Source organism: Lissotriton helveticus, chromosome 3_1, assembly GCF_964261635.1.
Source record: "Lissotriton helveticus chromosome 3_1, aLisHel1.1, whole genome shotgun sequence".
NCBI classification, from domain to species: Eukaryota; Metazoa; Chordata; class Amphibia; order Caudata; family Salamandridae; genus Lissotriton; species Lissotriton helveticus.
In genome coordinates, this window is record NC_136061.1 from 1527355586 (window position 1) to 1527379730 (window position 24145).

The 24145-nt window shown below is 44.4% G+C and overlaps 1 protein-coding gene across 1 annotated transcript in view; it reads left to right on the forward strand.

Moving 5' to 3' along the window:
* Positions 1-23284, forward strand: part of MFRP (membrane frizzled-related protein) — a 153744-nt gene extending 130460 nt beyond the window's left edge. The window contains exon 13 of the mRNA XM_078683938.1: positions 21316-23284. Coding sequence (XP_078540064.1) covers positions 21316-21540 — 225 coding nt within the window. The 3' untranslated portion in view covers positions 21541-23284. The remainder of the gene's footprint in view (positions 1-21315) is intronic.
* The last annotated feature ends 861 nt before the right edge of the window (positions 23285-24145 follow it).

Sequence of the window (24145 nt, forward strand, 5' to 3'; positions counted from 1 at the left end):
ACCAGAATACTATTGCCAAAACTCTCTCGGATATCAAACCTAATAACCACTACAATGACCCACTCCCCTCTAAATGCCTAAAAAAATCAGCCATATCGTCATCTCAATATGGACAAAAATAATAAATGCCTCACTATCTCAAGGGATCCTTCTAGAATGCCTAAAAACAGCAAACCCGGCAGAACCAAACAAATTTCCCCTAGTAACCAATATTCCATTACTTGCCAAACTAATAGAGAAATGTGTGCAAAATTAACTGAGCCATCACTTCGCCAATTTCAAGCTGCTGGACGACTGCCAATCGGGATTCAGAACAGGCCACAGCACGGAAACAGCGATCCTACATATAGTGGATGATGCGCTACAGGCCCTAGATCACAATCGAACATGTCTACTAGTCCTTCTTGACACAATAAATCATGAAAATTAGTAGCCAAACTTCATGACAGGATGGGACTATCTGGAAATGTGCTGAAATGGTTTGAATCCTTCCTTCAGAATAGATCGCAAAGATTCCTGGTCAACCAGTCACTATTCCCATCATGCCAAAATTCAATTGGAGTCCCTCAAGGATCTACACTATCTCCATCACTTTTCAACCTGTATGTCGAACCCCTTACAGAATTTCTGTACGCGGACGACACTCAGATCTACATCAAGATAGCATCTCTGGAAGACATCAAGTTAATGAATAAGGCCTTAAAAGTATCATTACACTGGTTAACTAGCAAATCATCTGAAGCTAAATGCACGAAAAACTGAATTCCTCTTAATTTCACCACCAAAGAACCACACAGAAGTGAAGGAATGGACCAATCTGATCACAGCACTAAACTACACCCCTATTCTAGTGGACTCAGTGAAATCGCTAGGAATCACACTGGATAAGAACCTAGACATGAAAGCCCACATCAGATCAATGGCAAAAAGTGCCCGATTTCACTTGAACTACATTAGAAAAGTGAAACCATTCATTTCTACGGCGGACCTCAAATTGGCAGTTAAATCCTTAGTTATCTCAAGGATTGAATATGGATGTACAACTTTAGCAGGTCTATCAAAAATTTCCACAGCACCACTAAAAGCATGTCTCAGTGCGGCCGCAAGACTCATCACCGGATCTAGGAAATTCAACCCTATCTCCCCACAAAGCATTAAACTGGTTAACATACGAAGCCAAAATTCAACTTAAACTGGCATGTATTACCCACAAAGCGCTGAACTACAAAACACCAAGGTATTTAGCCCCGAAAATTGAGCTATTGGGGGGAAGCAAACCAGCCAGGAGTGCCAGGGATCTGCTGCTGAAACCACCCATCTTTCAGAAAAAGAAAACGTATGACAGAGCTTTCTCTGGTGCAGCCCCCAGAATCTGGAAGTCACTACCACCAATCATTAGGAAAATTCTGAACAAGGCAACATTCAAGAGGGAAGCGAAGATCTTCCTAATGAGCAAGTTCCTTCCGTAGGCAGGACTGTTCATCACTAGCACCGTGATATAGGTGTTTCCAAAACAGAACAACAATGTATCTAAAGATAAAGTCACCAGTTATGCTGGGAATAATTTTTTATGGTACTGTACTTCTCGAGGCTCGTGGTGATGTAGATTGCATGAAAAAGACACATCAGAACTCTTTGTATTAGAATACTCTTACACCTTGTACACTAATCAATTCCAAAAACTTTTATTTGTAACCACGAAGATAGACATGTACAGGAATAATATAAATATATGTTGATACTGATATTCAACCTGTATCTCAAACCTACCTCATATCACTGTATATATTTATGCTAAAACTGCTATACAAGCAGTATATCTAACCTACCTCATATCATTGTGAAGTGTTCTGCTATACAAGATGTTTCTTTAACCTACCGCATGTAAATGTGAAGCGCTCTGATACTCAAGGGTCATGTTCGCGCTATATAAAACTCTTTACATAAATAAATAAATAAGCACCACTTGGAAACTCAACTGTTATTGGAAACTCATGACCTAGATGCACTGTTTATGACAGAAACATGGGCACACCCTGGCTCGGACTTGGAGCCAGGGTAGGCTTGCCCACTGGGATATAAAGTTTTCCATAAGCCACGAACTAGTGGTAGAGGAGGTGGAGTAGGAATTATATTTAAAGAAGTATGGGATTTTGCCCCAGTGGACATTGATGAGATAGAGGGCATTGAACTTTTCGGATTTTTACTAAGGATCTTAAGGGACACGTGCTGACTGGCATAACCTGTTACAGGCCTCCTAGGGCAGTCAGTCCTCAAATACAGCAGGCACTGATTGAGGTCCTTAGTAATATGGCGCTGACCCACTCCAGACTGCTCATTGTGGAAGATTTTAACCTGTGGCTAAATGGGAATTTGGACCCAGGTTATAACAATCTTCTTCAATCCTGCGAGAGTTTAAACCTGCAACAATGGGTTACTGAGCCTACACACAAGGGAGGACATATATATTAGAGCTGGGGTACTCATAGGATGGCCCACGGGCCGTCAGCGGCCCGGCAAGCCTTTCCTAGCGGCCCGCGGACCTTGCAGACAATTTACGTTTAAAATAAAACAATTAAGAGTGTCTGCAAACACTGCCTGCCGACTCTGCTACTCTGTGGGGGCCCGGGCATTCCAGTGATAGTCTGAGTGGAGCTGCAGGGGTGCCAAGAGGTGAAATAAGAAAAAAGCCTCATTAACATAGGAAGGGTCTTTTAACGACCTGTGAAGTGCTCGGGTGCGGCTGTGATGAAATCTGATTGACAGTTACAGCTGGGCATTGCAGGGCTTAAACCTAAAGCCCTTGGGCTGCCTACAAGGCTGATGCCGGAGTTCGTCACAAATGGGGTGGGGGTCTAGGTGTGTGAGACCCCCTGAGGCCAGGGCTGGGACTTTGCTTAATTCTGCCGATCTCTGAAGTGCTCCGTCTAAATACTTTCAGCTTTATAAGTGACTCAAATCGAGTTAAAAGTGAAATCGAAAATCATACTGCCATTGTGCGGCGTTGTGACAAGAGTCTTTTGAGTTAATCATATACCCTTAAGGGAGCATCCTTAATGCACTCTATCATCAGTGTGCATGCTCTGTTCTCAATGCCTTGTTGTAAAATTGCATAAACAAGGCCCTGTTTAATCCTGACTGTGGCTGTCCCTGCTGATCCAGATCTCGTGTGACATCCCCGGGGAACAGGGGGTTAAAGAAGAGGCCGTTTGTAGCAGAGAGCCTCTCCAGCTCTTGCCTGAGTGCCGCGCTACTCCGAGGCCCGGCTGACGACATCGAGTGATGTGCACTTTTCACAAGTGCATCTCTACGGTGACCCCGTTCTCCCAGCAACAGCATCCCCACATAAGCTGGCAGGTAATCTTGTACATGGCATCCGCGTGCAGCCAGGGAGGGAGGCAAATGAGGGAGGGAGTTAAAGGGAGGCAGCAGAGGGAGAGCGAGGGAGGGAAGGAAAGGAGGGAGGGAAAGGGAGGCAGACAGAGGGAGAGCGAGGGAGGTAGGAAAAGGGAGACAGAGAAAGGGAGACAGAGGATGACAGAGAAAGGGAGAGGCAGACAGAGAAAGGGAGACAGAGGGTGATAGACAGAGGGAGAGCGGGAGGGAAAGAAAGGAGGGAGGGAAAGGGAGGCAGACAGAGGGAGAGCGAGGAAAAGGGAGACAGAGAAAGGGAGACAGAGGATGACAGAGAAAGGGAGAGGAAGACAGAGAAAGGGAGACAGAGGGTGATAGACAGAGAAAGGGAGACAGAGGGTGATAGACAGAGGGAGGGTGGAGGGTGACAGACAGAGGGAGGGAGGAGGGAGGGAGGAGGGTGACAGACAGAGGGAGGGAGGAGGGTGACAGACAGAGGGAGGAAGAAGGGTGACAGACAGAGGGAGGGAGGAGGGAGTGGGAGGGCGACAGAGTGAGGAGGGCGACAGAGTGAGGAGGGTGACAGAGTGAGGAGGGCGACAGAGTGAGGAGGGCGACAGAGTGAGCAGGGCGACAGAGTGAGGAGGGCGACAGAGTGAGAAGGGTGACAGAGAGGAAGACAGAGAGGGAGAGGGAAGGAGAGGGAAGGAGAGAGAGGGCGACAGAGAGGGAGAGGGAAGGAGAGACAGACAGAGAGGGAGAGGGAAGGAGAGAGAGGGAGAGGGAAGGAGAGACAGACAGAGAGGGAGAGGGGGAAGGAGAGAGAGGGAGACAGAGTGGGAGAGGTAAGGAGAGACAGACAGAGAGGGAGAGGGAGAGAGAGAGAGAGAGAGAGGGAGTGAGACAGTCAGAGTGAGTGAGACAGAGGGAATCAGGAAGAGAGAGAGACGGAGTGAGACAGTCTGAGGGAGAGGGAGAGAGAGGGAGAGAGAGGGAGAGAGGGGGAGAGAGAGGGAGAGGGAGGGGGAGAGGGAGAGAGAGGGAGAGGGAGAGAGAGGGAGAGGGAGAGAGAGAGGGAGGAGAGGGAGGGGGAGAGAGGGAGGGGGAGAGAGGGAGAGGGAGAGAGGGAGAGAGGGAGAGGGAGTGAGAGGGAGAGAGAGGGAGAGATGGAGGTGGAGAGAGGGCGAGAGGGAGGGAGAGAGATGGAGAGAGAGGGAGGGAGGGGGAGAGGGAGAGAGGGAGGGGGAGAGAGGGGAGAGAAAGGGAGAGATAGGGAGAGAGGGAGGGGGAGAGAGGGAGGGGGAGAGAGGGAGGGGGAGGGAGAGAGAGAGAGATATGTGTGTATGCGGGGTCTGGTGGCTCAGTGGATGAAGCCGTCCTCCCCCAATGACCCCGCCCCCACTGGTGCAGCCCTCAGACACAACCCACACTGTAAATTTGGCCCCCGAGAGAAAGTTTGTGAGTATCCATGTATTAGAGGGAGGACATATATTAGACCTATTCTTTTCTGAAAAGCAGACTATAGGAGCAGTGGATATCCTGCCGGTGGTTGGTTTGACCACCACCTGATTACATTTCAGATATACAACCCCAGAATGAACACTCAGACTATTAGTGAGGCTAGGAATTTTCTAAGTAGGGGCTGGAAGGGACTCTTGAAAAATACAACAATATCTCCTGTATTTCTTATCAACGAGTGTTTTGATGCAGATAAACAGGTGGGAGAGAACTATGCAGTTCTCTGTGAACAGATAAACATTAGGCTGGACCAGATTGCCCTGTTAAAAAGCCATAAAAAAACAGGCATAATGAAAAATTAAAAACCCTGAAAAAGGGCTGTAGGCAGGCGGAGAGGAAATAGCGAAAGGTATATGCAGACGAGGATAAAACTGGAAGGCGGCAATAGCTAACTACAAAAAAGAATTTTTATAGCAGAGCAGAGTACTTCGCAGACATCATCCTGAAAGCACCAAATAGCCCTAGAAGTATCTTCAAAATAGTGAACGATATTGCCAACCCGGACTGCTCAAAAAACAAGACTCCGCCTAGCCAGGATTTATGTGACAGTCTAGCAGCCTTTTTTGAAGGACAAGATCAGAAACATCATAGATGGACTCAAAATGGGTAATATGCCTGAGGAATTATCGCTTGCGATGAAGAAGAGATGGTAGGGGGACAAACTGAACTCCTTAGACCACTTTGAGATACTCTTGGTGGAGGACTTTAATAAAGTGGCTCTGGGTGTCTCCTCAGGATTCCCTATGGACCTACTACCACACTAAATCTGGAAGGAATTGGCCCCGGAACTCTTTCGGATACTTCAGGAGATCTGTAATCAATCTTTGATTAGCGGGTCAGTGCTGACCTGCTGGAAACAAGCGTTGGTGACACCTCTTCTGAAAAAAGCAATCCTTGACCCAGCTTGTCCTAAAATCTATAGACCCATCTCTCTCTTTCCCTACCCGGTTAAAATCCTTGAACGTCTGGTTAGTAAGTTACTCTTCCAGTTCCTAGAAACCAATACATGCTAGAAGACGTGCAATTTGGTTTTCACCCTGGACACGGAACGGGGACTGCTCTGGTGACCGTGATGGACGACCTGCGAATGCGAGCAGAAAGGGGACAATCTGCTATATTGATTTTGCTTGACCTGTCTGCCGCATTCGACACAGTTAACCATGAGGTCCTTCTGACCAGACTCTAAGAGGTCAGGGTTGTGGGCACTGCCCTGAAGTGGTTTCAATCCTACCTATTCAAAAGGCAACAGGCAGTGGCCCTCCCCCTATCAATCGCAGTACACCAACATCTTGCAGGTATCTGCGATCAGTCCAATATTGTTCAACATCCAAATCAGCCCTTTGATTTCTGTTATGAGGGCTCACAATGCCAATCTTGTGAACTACGCAGATAATACACAGCTTATCGTGTCCCTAGAGGGAGACCAGTCCATATCTCTGGAAGACTTCCACGCTTGTATGCAGGACACTGCACATTGGCTGAGAGAGAACTCTCTACAATTTAATGCTGATAAGACAGAAGTCCTACACTGTGCAGCCGGAAAGGTTCCCCCACTCTCTATTAATTTTAGGCCCATTCCTACAGCCACCCCACTGGCCCCTTCTGAGACGGTGTGCAACCTGGGAGTTATGTTTGACAATAAACTGACTCTTGAAACCCATGTGAATAAAACAGTTGGGAGCTGTTTTTCCCTTATTAGAGTACTCCGGAAGATTCTCCCGATGCTATCAACACAGGCCAGAGCGTTGACAGTAAGAAGTACTATCCTGAGCAGGCTGGATTACTGTAATGCCTTGCTGCTGGAGTCTCCAAGATATTTGACTGAGAGACTCCATAGAATAAAGACAATGGCGGCTAAGCTGGCACTAATGAGGCCATGACGCTCTTCTGCCTCCGAGACTCTTTCGGAGCTGCACTAGCTTCCAGTATCGCAAAGGATACAATTTAAGTCGCTTTACATAGTGTTTAAAGCTCTGCATGGGGCCGGACCCAAACCAATGCAGAACAAATTTGCATGATATGCCCCCACCCAGAGTCTACGTTCTTCTTCCGCCAAACTGGTTAGGTTGCCTAGAGTCAGAAGAACTAAATCAGGAGGTTGGGCATTTAGCACCGCAGCAGCGTGGCTCTGGAACAAACTTCCAGCTGAGATTAGACAGGTGGATGACCTTTTCCAGTTCAGTAAAAAGGATAAAGACATGGCTATATCCTAGAGCCTGCCTCCTACCACTCTCCGAATTTCTCTTTTGCCAACTTTGCTCCACATCATCTATGATCAGCGGAGCACACGTATCATAGTGCCAGGGTACATATAGGGTGATAGATCGCTTTATAAGTGTCAATAATAATAATAATACTCCTTTACTTCCACCATTGGGGGGTCCCCTCTCATAGATCTATTTGCCACTGCTGAAAACTCAAACTGCCCATGCTTTGCCTCCAGATTGCCCCACCCTCAGTCCAAGGGCAATGCACTATGGAAAAACTGGTCAGGGGTATTTCCCCACACTTTTCTCCCCTTACACTTCTTCCATTTGTGGTTTGGAAGATTTAGCAATATCCCTCTATCTATCTATAGCTGAAAATCCCTTGTCCTAATGTTTGTAGCACTAACTTGGACCAGACAGCCCTGGTTTACCACCCTTCTAGAGCCTCACGAGAAGCTGCTCAACCGGCTAGATCCTTCCTCCCAAAATCAAGGCACTCTCGGGCATCCCAACCCCAAACAGCTCAATCTTGCAATTTGGCTCCTGAAATCTTAGAATTTGTGTATCTCAATCTGCCAGCAGAATGCATGGCAATCCCTAAAGAGGCACACAGGTCTACAACCAGAGCCTGATGTGCAGGTAAGTGGAAACTGTTTGTACACTACTGTCACCCTAACCACATTGACCCAGCAGTCCAAGACATAGTTTGTTACCTGCTTTACTTGCAGAAGTCACGCTTATACTTGTTTTAGATTTCACTTGGCTGCTGTTGCTGCTTATCTCCAAAACAGAGAACACACTTTGCTTTTGAGGGTACCTGTTATCAAAGCCTTCATGAAAGGGCTCAAAAGGATTATTCCACCAAATGTGCCATCCATCCTTGTGTGGATCCTCCACTTTGTTCTCACTAGACTATTGTCCCCCCATTTCAACTGCTTCACTCTTGTCCATTCCAGTTTCTTTCCTGGATGGTGGCTTTTCTAGTAGCCATCACTTCTCTCAGGCATGCTAGTGAGATACAGGCTCTTACGCTAGAAGAAACCCTTTTCCAAGTGCACTACAATAGGGTAGTCAGCAGGACAAAACCTAAATTACCACCTAAGACCTTTCACCTCAATTAAATCATAGAACTCCCAGTGTTCTTCCCACATCCAGAATCAGTAGCAGAATGGGATCTTCATACATTAGATGTCAAAATGGCGCTCATGTATTCCATTGACAGGACAAAGTCCTTCTGTAGGACACAGAAACTTTTTGTCTCTTTCTCTAAACCACACAAATATTGTCCTCTCTCTAAGGCAGGTTTAGCAAGCTGTCTGGTCAGATGCATACAGACCTGCTATGCTGAAGCCAAACAACCTTTGCCTGTCCCTCCCATACCCCTCTCTACCAGCACAAAAGGATCTGCTATGGCTTCTTGGTTAATATTTCTACAGTCGACATCTGTAAGGCAGCTATGTCGTTTACAGCCCACAGATTTGTAAACATTATTGTATGGATCTCGTCAACAAGCTATCGTTGATCAGGCTGTCCTTTGCACACTGTTCCAATCTTCTGCAACATCCTCAGGCCACTGATTCTAGGGAGGACAGCTTTACAGCATATGCACGGGATGTGTATCTACAGCTTCACGTGCCATAAATGGAAACTTTTACTTAACCTGTAAGCATCTGTTGCTGGCATGTAGTGCTGTAGATTCAAATGTGCTCACCCTCCTGTCTGGATGCTTCTATATGTTGTAGAAGTTCTTTCTTTCAACTTTCATCCCTAATTTTTCCTTCGCATGGCCATCTTTCTGTATCTCTAGGCTCCATGTACATGCTCATCCTTCAAGCGGAAAACAAAGTAACAATGGAGGTGATGTCCATCACAGTACCAGAAATAGATGGAGTCACTGTATCTTGTGACCCAAAAAGACTTCTTTGAAGAAAAACAACTTGGCCACATCCAAGCTCAAAACTAGATTGTGTGTTCTTGCCAAAACACTGGTGGTCTGAGGGCATCATCCCTCTCTCCTCCACCCACCCTTTGGTGAAAAAACCTGTGGATAATGTTTGACTCTGAGTTATCATCCAGGCTGGATATTCTTTTTTTTTTTTTTTTGAAGACCTTTATTTGCATCATTAGGATAAACATGCGTGGGCCTACAACCAATCCGGCCGGCCACAAGTCAAAAACGATCAAGAGTCAATATAAGCGACACAAGGCCAGTTGGCAGGCCAGCAAACACAATCGAACAATGCTAAAGATGGGATAAGCGGCAATAGCGGCCCAATATCATGATCAGTGAGGTCTATTTTATAATAAGGGGACAAGGCTCATGGCTGACTCACAAATACAGAAAAACCCCAAAAACAGGATTACACCCATGCCAAAACGAAAGGAGGGGGTGGGGGGGGCGTGGGGGGAAGAGGATGTAAGGCACGATATGACCGTAGCACAAAACAAACGCAACATATAGTGGAGAAGCATACAAGTGCTACCAAGATCTCATGACCCCCACCCAGTAACACGCTAACAGAGGCAATGGGAGCGGAAAACTGTACGAATCGAGCCCACTTCTCTCAATACGAGCCTGGGAAAAAGGGGAAGGGGGGGAAAGGGAGGGGGGGGAAGAAGGGAAGGGGGAAAAATAGGAAGGAAACAAGGGGGAGGAAACCAAAAAGGGACAGAAAGGGGGGGGAAAGGAAGGGAGAAGAACAAAATAAAGAAAAATAAAAGGAGAAACACAATCGTGCAAGATGGGCGCCACCCCGGGCCAGGCAACCCGCGGCTGATAGTACAGAAGAAAGTGGAAGCTGGCGAAAAGAAGGGCATGGCAGTCGCGACAAGCATCGAAACCGAGAAAAGTGGCATAGCAACAGACCCCAACCCACCCATGCCTGAGAAGCGAGGACAGAAGCGGCACCACTAGAAAGGGATAGAAAAGGGCCATAGAACCAAAAGAAAACATATGAAAGACCCCACCCACCCGTCCCACCCCGCACCTCTGCAGAAGGCTACGGCCTACCCTCCAAACAGCGTGCCTGTCGCCCTAATCCGAAACCCGAAATATAGTGAAAAAGAAAAGTAGAGGAAGAAGACAAAAAGAGGAGGAGAGGAAATACAAAACAAAAGAAAATGTGAGGGAGGAACCAGAGGATATGAGCAAACACATTCGGCCACGACCCTCCCCCGACCAACAAATGAATAAATATCAAATCAGTACTATACCTTCACATACAGTAAGAACCACAGGGAGGGGGAGGAGGGAGAGATTGTAACGTGTCAACGTGTCGGGAGTACAAACATCAATGCAGCGGGCAGGTAGACCAGCAAACTATCATGTCGTGCAACTCACCCCCAACCCTTCCTGACCACGAAACCAACCCAATAAAGGATAATGTGAAGCGGACCACCCCGCACAAAATAATCGTAACGTAGTCCAGAGTCACGGCAGTGATATGAATCAGGTAGAGCCTTCGTACGGAGGGAATACAAAAAGTCAATTAAGCAAGTCAATTGTAGCAGGAACGACAGTGCAAGCAAAGGCAAGCCGGAGTTCAGGTGCGCAATTCGGCAACACAAAGGTACCCCTCCAGAACAAAAGTTCGGATCCAACGAAGCAGGAGCAAACAGCGGCCCACCATGAGTCCCAGGCACCCGGGAAGAAGCAGATCTCCGCGTTGTGTGGAAGTCCTCGAAATCCAGGCGGCGAGGAAGCAGAGGGTCAAAAGTCACCGGCCCATCAGTCGGCCGAAGAATAACAACAGCAACTCCTGGCGCAGCCGAAGGGGGCGAAGCAATGGCGGCATCAGGACGATGGGGGTGCATGGAAGAGCGGCGGCCCAAAATGGCGGCGAGCTGCATGGGGTCGGCAGAGGCACCGGGGGCCAAGACAGCGTACAATGACATCAAGGCGTCCAGGACATCTCCGGGCGTGGACGCTCGAGTACACACCCAGGCCTCCGCACAATCCGGCCGGCAAGGAGCGTCGGTGCAGAGCGGAGCATCCCCCGCGTTGTCGGTAGCCATCTTGTGAGTTTCGCCGCCCCACACTCCACCGTGGGCCCCCAAACAGTTCCCAAATGTAGGACTTTACAGATCTCCGGAGGCTCCCAACAACGGCCTCACTGGCACAGGATGTGCGAGCGCCCGGTGGGGGGGGGGGCCCCCTCCGAACAGTGGCAGGCCCCACAGGCGAGAGCCAGGCGCGGGGTTCAGGACCGCCGGACAGGACAATGGCGAAGGAACCCCTTCACACGGTCAGCCCCCAACACATCTCGTCCCCCTCCAGCTGCACGGCCCATTCATCGGGGCCGGTGCAGGATCTCCGGGGCACACGCACAACGGTTCCCACCAGTGGCTCACTCTCGCGGTCGGGGCCGGCAATCTCTTCTCCGCCGGTCGGGTCCCGCAGGAATCTCTTCTCTGCCGGTCGGGTCCCGCAGGCGAGGTCCCGGTCTCAAGTGCCCGGAGGCCCCAATCTCACCGAAGGCACAGCTGCGGATCCACAGCACACAGGAACCTCCGGACCAGACGGTGAGGTAGAGTGGGTCTTTAAAGTTCAAATTCTGTATGGAAGTAGCGTCGCAGTGCAGGATATAAGGCAGGATAGTCGGAGTTAGCCGGAGGGCCGACGGAGCCGAGCTAAAAGGCGGCCATTCCGTCCTCGAGCTAGGCTCCTCCCCAGGCTGGATATTCTTAATGTTTCAGCAACTTGTTTTGTGCTGCTGGGACCACTGAAAATGTTTTCGCCTTCTTGCCTCTAACTGTTTGTAAGACTGTGATACTCACCCGGATCACTCCATAACTGAATTACAGCAATTCCCTCTTCATGGGTTTGCCAAAATACCTTATCAAACACCTCTATATTACCCAAAATACAGTAGCACGAACAGTATTAAAGCTCTAAAGACCTTGCATTGGCTCCCTGTCCATTAGAGGATCTAATTTAAGGATTTGACATAGGCCCACGAAGCATTTAAAGACACTGGGCCACCCTACCTCAGAAAGACGATTGTCCTTCACATAGCTGATAGACTTCTACGCTCCTCTAAGCCCATTTATTGGAGATCCTGAGTTACAGGATGACCACCAGAGGTGGCAGGTCATTTTGCGTTCTAGCCCCTTCAGAATGGAACTCGCTTACCTTCTCCCTAAGGATGGATGGGAATGATTGCAAATTCTGCAAGCAACTCAAGACCTGGCTCTTCGTGTAACAGTATTGCTAGTCACACCCACTTTACACACGACCCTCTAGAGCAGAGGTCTTCAAACGTTTTTGCTCTGAGCCCCCTAAACAAAATGTTTTAAAGTAAGCCCCCCCCTCCTCTAAAACTTTACAGAAAGGACTGAGTGAGCTGCAGGGAAAGGGCTGAGCGTAGGAGGCATGGATTATGAGATCATTTCAGGAGTACTTTTTCTATAGCTCACAAACCACACTAAATATGAGACTTATAAAACAGCAAATGAATCAAACAAAAAAGTTATTGACCAAAAATACTGCTCTCCGTAATTGAGGTGTTGTGAACCCCTCGCATCCTGGACCCCAATGCAACTACACTTGCTGCACTAATGATACCTTCAGTCCTAAGTAGCAGGCTATCTCATCTGCTCTTATACCCCTTTGCCACCATGCCAGACCATCACTCTATTCTTGAAACAGGCCCTTTCAGAAAACAAGACCTCCCACATGTTGTCTTCCTTTTTCTGCATTGGTGCCCTTGGTCCTAATGTTAGAAAAGAAAATAAGCTCCGATGCACCTTTTTTAAGTGATACAGTCATAATTGTGATGCAGGGGGCCCCTGTGGCCCCTGGACCCAACTGCTGCTGAACCCGCTTCACTAATGTTACCTACTGCCTTGGAAAGAGCGCCATCTCCTCTGCCCTTTGTTAAAAACAGACTCCCAGCTAGCCACACACCCTTCCCTGCCATCTTTCTGAGGCCAAACAAAGGTGCCTCCCTTGCTCTGAGGCCCAAATCAACACTGGCAAGTGTGCAGTGGGGATGTATGACGTTACAACTCATACTTTTACAACGCATGCCATTACAACGAATTTTTTACAACGCAAAAACTTTTACAACGCATGTATTTACAACGCATGTTTTTACAACGCAGGTACCTTTACAACGCATACCATTACAACGTAAGTATTGGTAAGTATATATTATTTTTTTTTATTTAAAATAATTGAAAATAATATAATTTAATTTAATTTAATTTAATTTAATTTTATTTTATTTAATTTTATTTAATTTTATTTAATTGATTTAATTTAAATTTTATTTTATTTTATTTTTACCTTATACCCCTGTACCCCAAAAACCCAAAACTGACCCAGAACCCTAAAAATACCCCTGTACCCCAAAAACCCAAAACTGACCCTGAACCCTAAAAATACCCCTGTACCCCAAAAACCCAAAACTGACCCTGAACCCTAAAAATACCCCTTTACCCAAAAACCCAAAACTGACCCTGAACCCTAAAAATACCCCTGTACCCCAAAAACCCAAAACTGACCCTGAACCCTAAAAATACCCCTTTACCCAAAAACCCCAAACTGACCCTGAACCCTAAAAATACCCCTTTACCCAAAAACTGAAAACTGACCCTGAACCCTAAAAATACCCCTTTACCCAAAAACTGAAAACTGACCCTGAACCCTAAAAATACCCCTTTACCCAAAAACTGAAAACTGACCCTGAACCCTAAAAATACCCCTTTACCCAAAAACTAAAAACTGACCCCGAACCCTAAAAATGCCCCTTTACCCAAAAACTGAAAACTGACCCTGAACCCTAAAAATACCCCTTTACCAAAAAACTGAAAACTGACCCTGAACCCTAAAAATACCCCTTTACCCAAAAACTAAAAACTGACCCTGAACCCTAAAAATGCCCCTTTACCCAAAAACTAAAAACTGACCCTGAACCCTAAAAATACCCCTTTACCCAAAAACTGAAAACTGACCCTGAACCCTAAAAATACCCCTTTACCCAAAAACTGAAAACTGACCCTGAACCCTAAAAATACCCCTTTACCCAAAAACTGAAAACTGACCCTGAACCCTAAAAATGCCCCTTTACCCAAAAACTGAAAACTGACCCTGAACCCTAAAAATACCCTTTAAAAAAACCCAAACATATAAAATTTAAAATATAATTATATACTTACCAATACTTACGTTGTAATGGTATGCGTTGTAAAGGTACCTGCGTTGTAAAAACATGCGTTGTAAATACATGCGTTGTAATGGTTTTTGCGTTGTAAAAGTTTTGTTGTAATGGTAGTGCGTTGTAAAAGTTGCGTTGTAATGGTTGTTTCCCGTGCAGTGGGCTCTAATGCTAAGAAGGAAGGATAGTAAACAGGCATATTTAAGGTTTATTTAGCTCCTCAAGTCTCTGGTTCTCGGTGCCACTGTACCGGCAGTACCAATGATTCTTTCTGCCCCTTTATGTTAAAAAGCAGCCACGGTAACCTGGGCTCTAATGCTAGCAAGGAAAATGGCCACCCACTCCACTTCATGGTAAAACGGCCATAATTGAACAGCAGTGGCCACTTACACACCTAACATCATTACCTGCTGCACTAATAGTTGACCCTTTTTTTGTATATAAAAAAGGCGCCCTTATATCGTCCTCTTCCTTGCGATATCTTACTGAGAAAGAGATCTCTGGTCATTTGTAACCATAAAAATGAATCCCCCACACAGCGCTTCCTCTTCTGGGCCATCTGTTTGACTATATTTACGAATCTCACTCTTTTCCTCTTTCTCCTGGACCATTACTCTGAGCCCCTATCGGTTGATGGGGGAGAGTTCCTCCTTACAAATTTACTTTCAAACTCCGGGTCAACGTACCCTTTGTTACTTGCTGAGAAGTGTAGAGGGGTGAAATAACTCATCAAAACAACTCCCATTTATAAGGACATGACTCTGAAAAATCACAGACTCCGAATTCCAAGTTGGTGGGTTTATAACAAAACAAAAACAACTAGACGTACACGCACCTCATGATGAGGTTGTAAAAGTACATGGGTACTAATACAAATCCAAACCTACAAGCTCATCTTATGCGATGGATCATAAACAGAATGATGATTTCCAGAAGCAGAATGCAGCCAATGATTGCCCCCACATCAAGATCCTTCTTCATCTGTGGATGAATAAAGAACATTAGTCTGTCCATACACTAACACTATCCTACTTAACATTTCCCAGGCAAGATCTGGAAAAGGTGTCAGCACATGAAGACGTTGTAAGAAGCACACTCATGTTGTATGGGTCAAGTAGCAAAAAGCTACAGGGCTCGTTCTAAGATGCTCCTTCCCTCTCCTTCAATCTCCTCACTTCTGACTCCACCCTGGGGCACTGTCCCTAATACAAAATCACAAAACATAAAACACACCCACAGATCACCTCATCCTGCTGGACACTTCTCATAGGTGATTTTCCATGCGGTGTCGGTGCTCCCAGCTCCTGGCTCGATGACTTTGATTCCCAGGCCTCCCTCAATGAGAAAGAACACTGTCTCTCAATTATCAGTTCTCCTTGCTCATTTGTATCACATCCTCCCAAGCCTAACTCACCTAAGCAAAATACATTATTCTAACTAACAAAGACGACTTTCTCCACCTGCAACAGAAACGTTAGAACAGCACAAATTCAACACACACATTAATTTAGCTAGCAGCCCTATTCCTGAGCCCCCAGGGAAAAAAAATTCAGGCCTACAGAAATATGCTAACACAAGAGTGTAACACATAGGCCTCTCAAATGCACACATGAGTGAACATATCATTTAGGCCTTTCTACATCATTACATTACACAGCGAATCAAATTCATTTTAATTGCAAGCAACTTATGAAATCCTACACGTTAAGCATAATTAATGACATTTACGTTCAACTTTTATATGATGCACATTTAAGCTAGAATGCCTACATCTTATATGACCAATTTCGTTAAGTAGACAACATCAAATGGTATGGATTACAATATTCTAACATGAATGCTAAGTTGTCTCTTTGCATGAAACAACACTGTTCCTACCATTTACACTTTCACGTGTTATTACTGAACTTTTCTAATGTCAAATGTTAACACAACAAAGGAATATATGCGGGTGCGGACTACCCATGATTATGATGCACCCCTACAAAAAACAGTGCACTATCGCGCTCCATCAGGGTCGAGGGGATCAGACCTCTGCATGTGAATGGAACCCTGCTGACTTTTTCCCTGCCACCCCTTGGGCTCGCCTTTTACAAAAACAACTGCATCTGAATGGTTAATGCTTATTTTTAGGTGCCTCAGCCCGAAAGCAAGGGTGGATGGTAATGCATACAGGTTAAAGAAGAAACAAGCCTTCTCTTTTTTTTGTTGCATTTTTATATAGTGCAAACTCAACCCAAAGGTATCAGGGCGCTTTACATGAGCACCGGCTGCATTACAGACAGACAGGTTATTTTTTTTTTAGGCTCAGGGAGATTAAGTGATTTGCTCAGAATCACAAGTTGCTTGAGCCTCCTGCCAAGACTCGAACCTGGGTCGCCAGCTTAAAGGTCGGCTACTCTGGTCATTATGCTACATCCTCTTACCAGCCATTAATTGATAGTCAGTTAAAGCCAGGGCCACTGGAATTATGAGTTTCTGAGGCAGCAGCGTTTTCCGCATAGTTATGGATGTTCTGCATTCCATCATCTGCTGCCGAATTTAACAAACAAGACGTGTTCAGAGCAGTAGAAGGCCCATCATAAAGGTTGATTGGTCACCTTGCAGTTGCTTATTGATATATTTGGGTATTAAACTGGTGCTAATGAGGTATAATATTTCACCTGATAGTGTTATCATAAGTAAAAATGACAAAAAACGAAGTAAAGCTAATCACAAAATGTGTTGGATTATGCCTCATAATTTACCTTTTCTTCTTGCATAATTTATTCAACCCTGTTGCATAAATTTGTCCTTTCTTGCCACACAATTCCAGTGGTCCTGCTTAATGCTTCATAGTGACAAAGATTTTTTTCTTGATAGGTAATGCAGGGGTGTTATCAGATGAGCTCTGGAATAACGGAGATACTTATAAAAATTCTTGCATTAGGTACAGTCCGAATCACTGTTCTCAATGGGCCGATTCACAGAACTAACTTAAGACAAAATCCTAAACTTACTACTTTTGGTATTCGCAGAAGTTAGGATTTTGTCTTAAGTTTGTCTTAAGACAATCTTAAGACAGACTTAAGACAGACTTAAGACAGACTTAAGACAAACTTAAGACAGATTTAAGACAGACAAGACAGACTTAAGTTTGGATTTTGTCTTAAGTCTGTCTTAAGTCTGTCTTAAGTATGTCTTAAGTCTGTCTTAAGGCTGTCTTAAGGCTGTCTTAAGACAAACTTAAGACAAAATCCTAACTTCTGTAAAGATCAAAAGTAGTAAGTTTAGGATTTTGTCTTAAATTAGTTCTGTGAATCTCCCCCAATCATTTTATTCCACATTTCAAGGGCTGCGTGTAAATGAAAATAGCCTTGAAATACAGTAAATTAATAAGGCCACAGTTCCAGGCCATCTTCATTTACATGTAATTGTAGAGGCATTCGTCCCCCCTTGGAAATCATCCACAGACCCTAAAGGGGGCCAGCCACACAGTTTGAAGACCTCTGCGGTAGAGACATTCTATGTCCTCAGGGCCAGGATGCCCAGTGGGGCAACAGAGCACATTACATGCACAACAAATATCAAATATAGGCGTATGCACATAATATGACTCTACAACACTACATGCCACGAACATTTGCTTGCAGGGTAAGTAACATTTTCCTCCTACAAATCATTGGAAATTCATTTTAAAGGCAATAGTGCTATATCTGAGTAATTGGTCAATGCAGAATTGAGTTTAAAAACCACAATGTACACATTGTTAATGATGCATAAAAGCATGAATACACATAAATCCTTAACAGCTTTGGCCCATCCTAGCGCACCAGCTGACCTAAAGCCAGCCTACATCAATTCCACCCATACCAACTGTATCCTGCGCCCAGACCATGTGTCCACAGACCTCACTTTGCATGGCCTTTCTCTGTACACATTTATACTATGGGGTTTCTTCTTTTTTTCCAACTTCTTACCCGAAAAGAAATAATGATTTAAGTATGTGAATCCATGCATGGTCTGCAGATCCACATCCATGACCTCCACAACAAACAAGCATTGGCATAGCCAATAGGTCTCGCCTTTGGGATCTTATAAGTGTTTAGCCATGCAACAGTTGATGTTGTTGCACCAAGGATATTGTGCTGCATAAGTCAATACTTATAAGGTCCCAAAAGAGAGACCTATTGGCTATGCCATTGCTTGTTTTAATTTCTCCATTGTCCTACCCCAATGTGAAATCCATGTTTTTTTTTTTTTGGCACCTGCTGTCATACATGAACTGCTGAGCTCTGAAAGAATTCCAAATAATGATGTATAGACATATGCAAAATCTGACCCGTTTATTCTCCCGGTATCTATTTCTGAAAATAATAAAGTTTTTTTTTAAATAAAGAAATAGGGGTCAAACAAATAATATAGTTGCCTTTCTAGTGAATGTCCTACAGGTCTAATGCTCTCTACTAATCCCACCTGCTTCCGCCCTGTTGCACCTCCCCAAAAAATTAAAGAAGTTTCTCAACATAGTGAAAACATTAAAAAAATGAATATGCAAAGTCGATGTTTTTAATACCAATTTCAATGTATGGAACCTTCTTCGCTCATGGAATCAGTTTCCAAAAACAATTTACACGCCATATTGTATGCGGAAATAAGACCTGAAAAGAGTTACATATCAGGCCGGTCTTATGTCTCAGTGGAAAAACTTTCATGAGTCCTAATGTGGGTGATTTCATGTAGATAAAAACAATTTAATGCACATGTGGGTAGTTGTAATTGAAAGGGAGCCCATTACTAGCCAGTGTGAACTTCTGAGCTGATTGTAGATGCAAGCACATGACAGATGAGAGGGAAGTCTGAAGATCCGTGGTGGTCCTTTTTTTGTCGAATGTGCAGCGATTTCAGACTGGCACACAGAAAATTTCATGTTGTAAATTTTTCTTTATGCTGCTGTCATGGCAATTTCACAGTTAGTGCAAGCATTGTGAGGGTTTGTGGACGCATTTCTGAAGGTTTTGGCAAGGTATTGTGTTACCTACATTGACCGGACAAAGGGCATCAACAGACAGTGTTGCAACATTTTTGGTGTGGTGGGTTATTGGGTTGCTTCAAGCGCATCCAAAACACCCACAAGCCAAGGGTGCTTAGAAACTTGTGTCCAGTGAAAGGAAGTAAATTCGACAAAGTGGTGCAATCAACTAATTTGGTTAAAAGAAAAAATAATAATCTTTGGGGGGAGTTGTAGGGTTCCTATCACCAGATTCACTTGAATTCTTTGAATTCCCTTACCAGTGATCCTATGAAAGTGCTAATTCACAGGTCAGGAAGAAGAGGGGAAAAAGATAACATGTAACAACTACTCCGAACATACACTCCCTCATGACTTCTCTATTTATTTAAGGGGTTTAGCCTCTTACATATAATCATGGGCATAACAAAACACAAATTTAGCTGTTACTCATTTCCATTCTCTTTATTTATCATTGTAATTACTTTTTCCTTTGTGATCCAAGCACAAACACCAGACCTATTTAATACCGAGGTACAAAATACTGTGTATTCAAATACACATTATGTGTTTAGACACTTAGAACTGGCAATAGAAACCATCACGTCACTTGACAAATCATAAGCTTCTTGGACCGTATCCTGGGCCTCTTATTCTAAACTACCTACCTTAGATCCTCTATGACCTTCAGTGTCTAAAGTTTTGTCTATGTTCTTGGATCCGGGTGAAAGAGCAATTGAAAAGGCAAATGAAAATGCATTAAATACTGCCCTCGAGCACACTAGCTTCCAGTTTTGAGGCTCGCCTTTAATTTTTTGTGTTCATCAGGCCCATTTGTAAGCTGCTGCTTAATATGCAGAAATGCTCCATCATGCTACAAGTGCCTGCAAAGCTTCTCTGGACACACCTCCGGTGGACCTTGGTGGTTGGAAATAAATGCTTTGACTGGCAGTTCTTGAAGTTACTTCCAATAGAAAGAACAAGCGCGCGGGAAAAGCATTGGCCGCGCGGGCGCCGAAAGTGAAAGTGATCGTGATGCACTTAATTGTCGAAAGTGAAAGTGATCGCAATCGCGATGCACTTACTTACCTATCACGGAGAAAAGACAGATAGCGGCTGCGCGCGTGCACGCACGCGTTACCGCCAGCTTGAGGCCAGCAAAAGCCTCTGGTAGCACTTTGAAAACCCCCTTCCTAAAAGTCGAGCAAGCAGCACAAGCGCTGCTCTAGGCTCGACCTAAAAAGGGCTTCATTTAACTTTGGGATGCAGTATCTGTTCCTCTTGGACCCCCACATCCTCATTGATGTCTGGAAATATTTCTGCTGCCCCTCCAAACCCCTGTATATTTTAGTTCATGATAGGATACATCAGTGCCTCACTTTCTGTAATGGTCAAAGCAACAAAATTGGTCAGATGTGGTCAGCCACATTACAAGGCTATTCTGAGGTTCCACAAATCCGTAATGGAGACAGGGAAAAAAAATTGCCTCATCAAATCAGAATCCTTTATTTCCCAATTTTTAGTAGACATGGCAAATCCAAAATAAATTGTTCCGACATCATTTATCTTATAGTTTTTCTGCTTTCTTAATAAACTAGCAAGTGGCTCCATCTGGTCAAGTTTGGTGAAAATGTATTTAGCAGCTTTTGCTGTAGATTTTAAAGATATTTACATAAAGGGATTAACAATGACTTCAGCACGTTTTCCCCCCCGCAACGTTTGATCCTCTTGACAGAGCTTCACAAAACTCTCTAGTATTGAGTCAGTGTGGATGAAGCAAACTTTAGAAAAGTGCTATGCAGTTTCCGTAAATGGCAGTCAATTTGTTAAAGATTATTGTTATTTACAGTTAGGGTTACATTGCTCTCCATTCACATGCAGAGAGCAATGTAACCATAACTGTAAATGACTGTCCCCAAATGTAACCATTTCTTTTAACTGCAATCATCCCACTTGCAACCACTGACTAAGTGATCACCTTTATAAAGAGTGCTTTGTACCAAGCTACTAATTAACGCCAGCTAACAATAAAAATGAGATTACTATGTTAATGGTTATGTTGCTTCTGTGGCTGTTTTCCTCTCTACAGAGCCTGCAGGAGTTGCCATGCTATGATCATCTGCGCCCTCTAGTCTGCGCCCTCTTTGTGCCCAAGTGTACCCGGGATGGTGGAGTAGTGCAGCCATGCCGCTCCGTCTGCCTGCGGGCTGAACATGGCTGCCAGCCTTCCCTGAGCCTCCTCAACGTCATCTGGCCTTTCAACTGCAATGTCCTGCCCGATTCCAGTGATCCTGTGGAGTGTGTTCTGCCCTGATGGTTAAGGTCCGCACCCAGCATGGCCAACGAGTGTCATCTGACTGAGATCTGCAATACTTTTACTTCCAAAGAGAAAGTCTACAGCACAAGTCACAGAGTGGGGAACAAGTCATGATTCCAAGACTTTTCCATCTTTCTTGGAGTGCAGAACTTCAATACCAAATCAACATTTGGGTAGAGCTTGACTAATGGCCAGCGAGTGAGTTGCACTGAACTAAAACAGCAAATAGTGCTGAGAAAAACTTGGCATCCAGAAAGAAAGAGCTAGTGTTTACCAAAATTAGAAAGGGCTCACAAGGAGGAGAGTTGTACGACGAAACATTGAGAAGGACTGACAGTGATGTAGAAATCCAGTGAAAGAAGGGCAAGCCTTGATGGCAGTCATGCTTCCTTTTCCAAGGAGTGGTGTTAATTCTGCCATCTCTGATGACCATGTAGATAATGTTTGTTGTTCTTTGGGGGGCGCGTAGGCATGCAAGTGTATGTGTGTGTGTATTCATGTGTTTGTTAGACCTGTTTCTTGTATGGTACAGTTGTGATAATGGCTGATTTGAATGGTTGTTCTAGACTAGAGCCTTTAGTGGTCTGAATAGTCTCTCCACTTGTCAATCATCAGATCTATATTGCGCTAATAAGACCTCTAAATAGAATGTACTAGATTCTGGCATGACATTTTATATATATCACCATCGCTGCATTTATGGTAAATTCAGAAGAAGCATTGTGCAAATCTATGATCTCTTGTCTATGAATTAATATGACACTTCTAAGTGATGCAATGGTTGACCAACTTGGTTCTCCACTGCCCCTTCCTCTGGCAAGCCTTTGTTTAATTCCTGTCTCAGTTCTGGCTCCTTTTGAACTCTGCAGAATCTTCTCACTTCAAAAGATGATTTTTTTTTTTTTAAATAGAACAGTAACAAAGTACTTGTTTGTTTAGTAAGAGAGGAACCAAGCACAGCGGCTTTGGTGTCACTTAGCATGATAATCATTTGTGTAGGTGAGTTTGTGTGTATTTTTGTGTGCGTGTATGTGTTTTTGTGTGTGTGCGCGTGTGTGTGTGTGTATGTGTGGGAGTGTTTGTGTAAGTGTTTGGGGGTAGTTCTAGGGTGACGAGCTTTCTAACATCCTCGGCCATCATCATTCAAAGCTAGAATCTAAAAAGGCTTATTACAGGGGCCAGGATTGGTATTTGGAAGAGTCTAGCTTTCTAAAATCCATCTTGACTTGCTCCGTGGTAGCCCATCATGGAATGACCCATCCTACTTGGACAAAGAAGTTCCTTGCAAAAAGCAGTTGTTGCCTTCTACCTTGAAGCAGTGCAGTGATTACAGTGATTGATGTTTTTTCTGTTAAAACTTCAGTAGAAATACAAGTAAATATGTGCCCAAAAACAGATTTCCCTGCTCTCTTTTATGCCTTCTCTGTTTTTTAATTCTATTTGTGATTTCAACGCTAGGGTCTGTATGTGTTATTTTTGTAATAGAAGTGTTATTAATACCTTACTCACCCTGATACACTGGTAAATAAGTTGAAACCACGGGCACATTTAGGATGTATTAGTATTTGTCTCAAATTATGGCATGTTTTAAATGGAATATTAATGAATATTATAGTGTTTTTGATTTAAAATGCTAGCTACTACATGTGCATTAAATCTAAATCCTCTGTTGAAATGATTCGACATATTGTAATGGATTTTTTAAACAAAGTTTATAAAATTCTTGTTCATACACAAAATATGCAATCAAAGACTTCATAATAAAGCAATTGTCATAGCAGAATATGAGAAGGTGGGTAATGTTTGCTCCTTTCATAACATTAAGTAACACATTAGACGGGAGAGTATGTTGAAATTGAGAAATATGAGAACACCCAGAGGGTAATGCAAGTCAAGGTAAAGAGTGTACAATTGACTGTTAACAAATTCAAGCAGAGATTTCTAAGAATCTGGACCATTAGGTGCAAAAACATAAATTTCTTGTTTCTGAGATATGTGATCCCTTCTAAAGATGCTTGAGTAGTTAAGCCCTTGGCTGGTTCATTGACATGTTGTTGCTAGCTCATTTCCAGTTCCTAGGATAGTGATTTGACCAACAACTAGACATTTGCCAATTCAAAGCTTACAGTGTTGTTCACTGCAAGGGTCAAAGTACTCTCTGGAGCTCTGTGTTGGCTATTGGTTTATTTTGCTCAAAATGTCTTTTTCTGGCAACAGACAAATGGAGATATCTAGCAGTTTTGTTTTTGCATTGCCAACGTTGCAAGTTTCTTTTTAGGTGGAGGTTTTCAGGTGTACAATAAACCATGAAGAATATATTTTGTTGGAATTTCTTCTTTTTTTTTATTGAGCAGTACCATCAGGTAATATCCAGGGCTAGATGTAGGTCCTCTTATGACTAGAGATACTTTGTCCACCTTAGTTCCCCTGGTTAAGTCTGGTTCCCCACGTGATCCTTGCCCTGCTCACGTTCTTCGTCACATTTTTTCCTCATGTCCCGACCCTCCACTTCACTTCCTAAATAGCTCACTTGCCCAGGGTGTGGTACCTGACCCTCTGAAATCGGCGGTGATTGTGCCCATCCTGAAAAAACCTGGTTCAG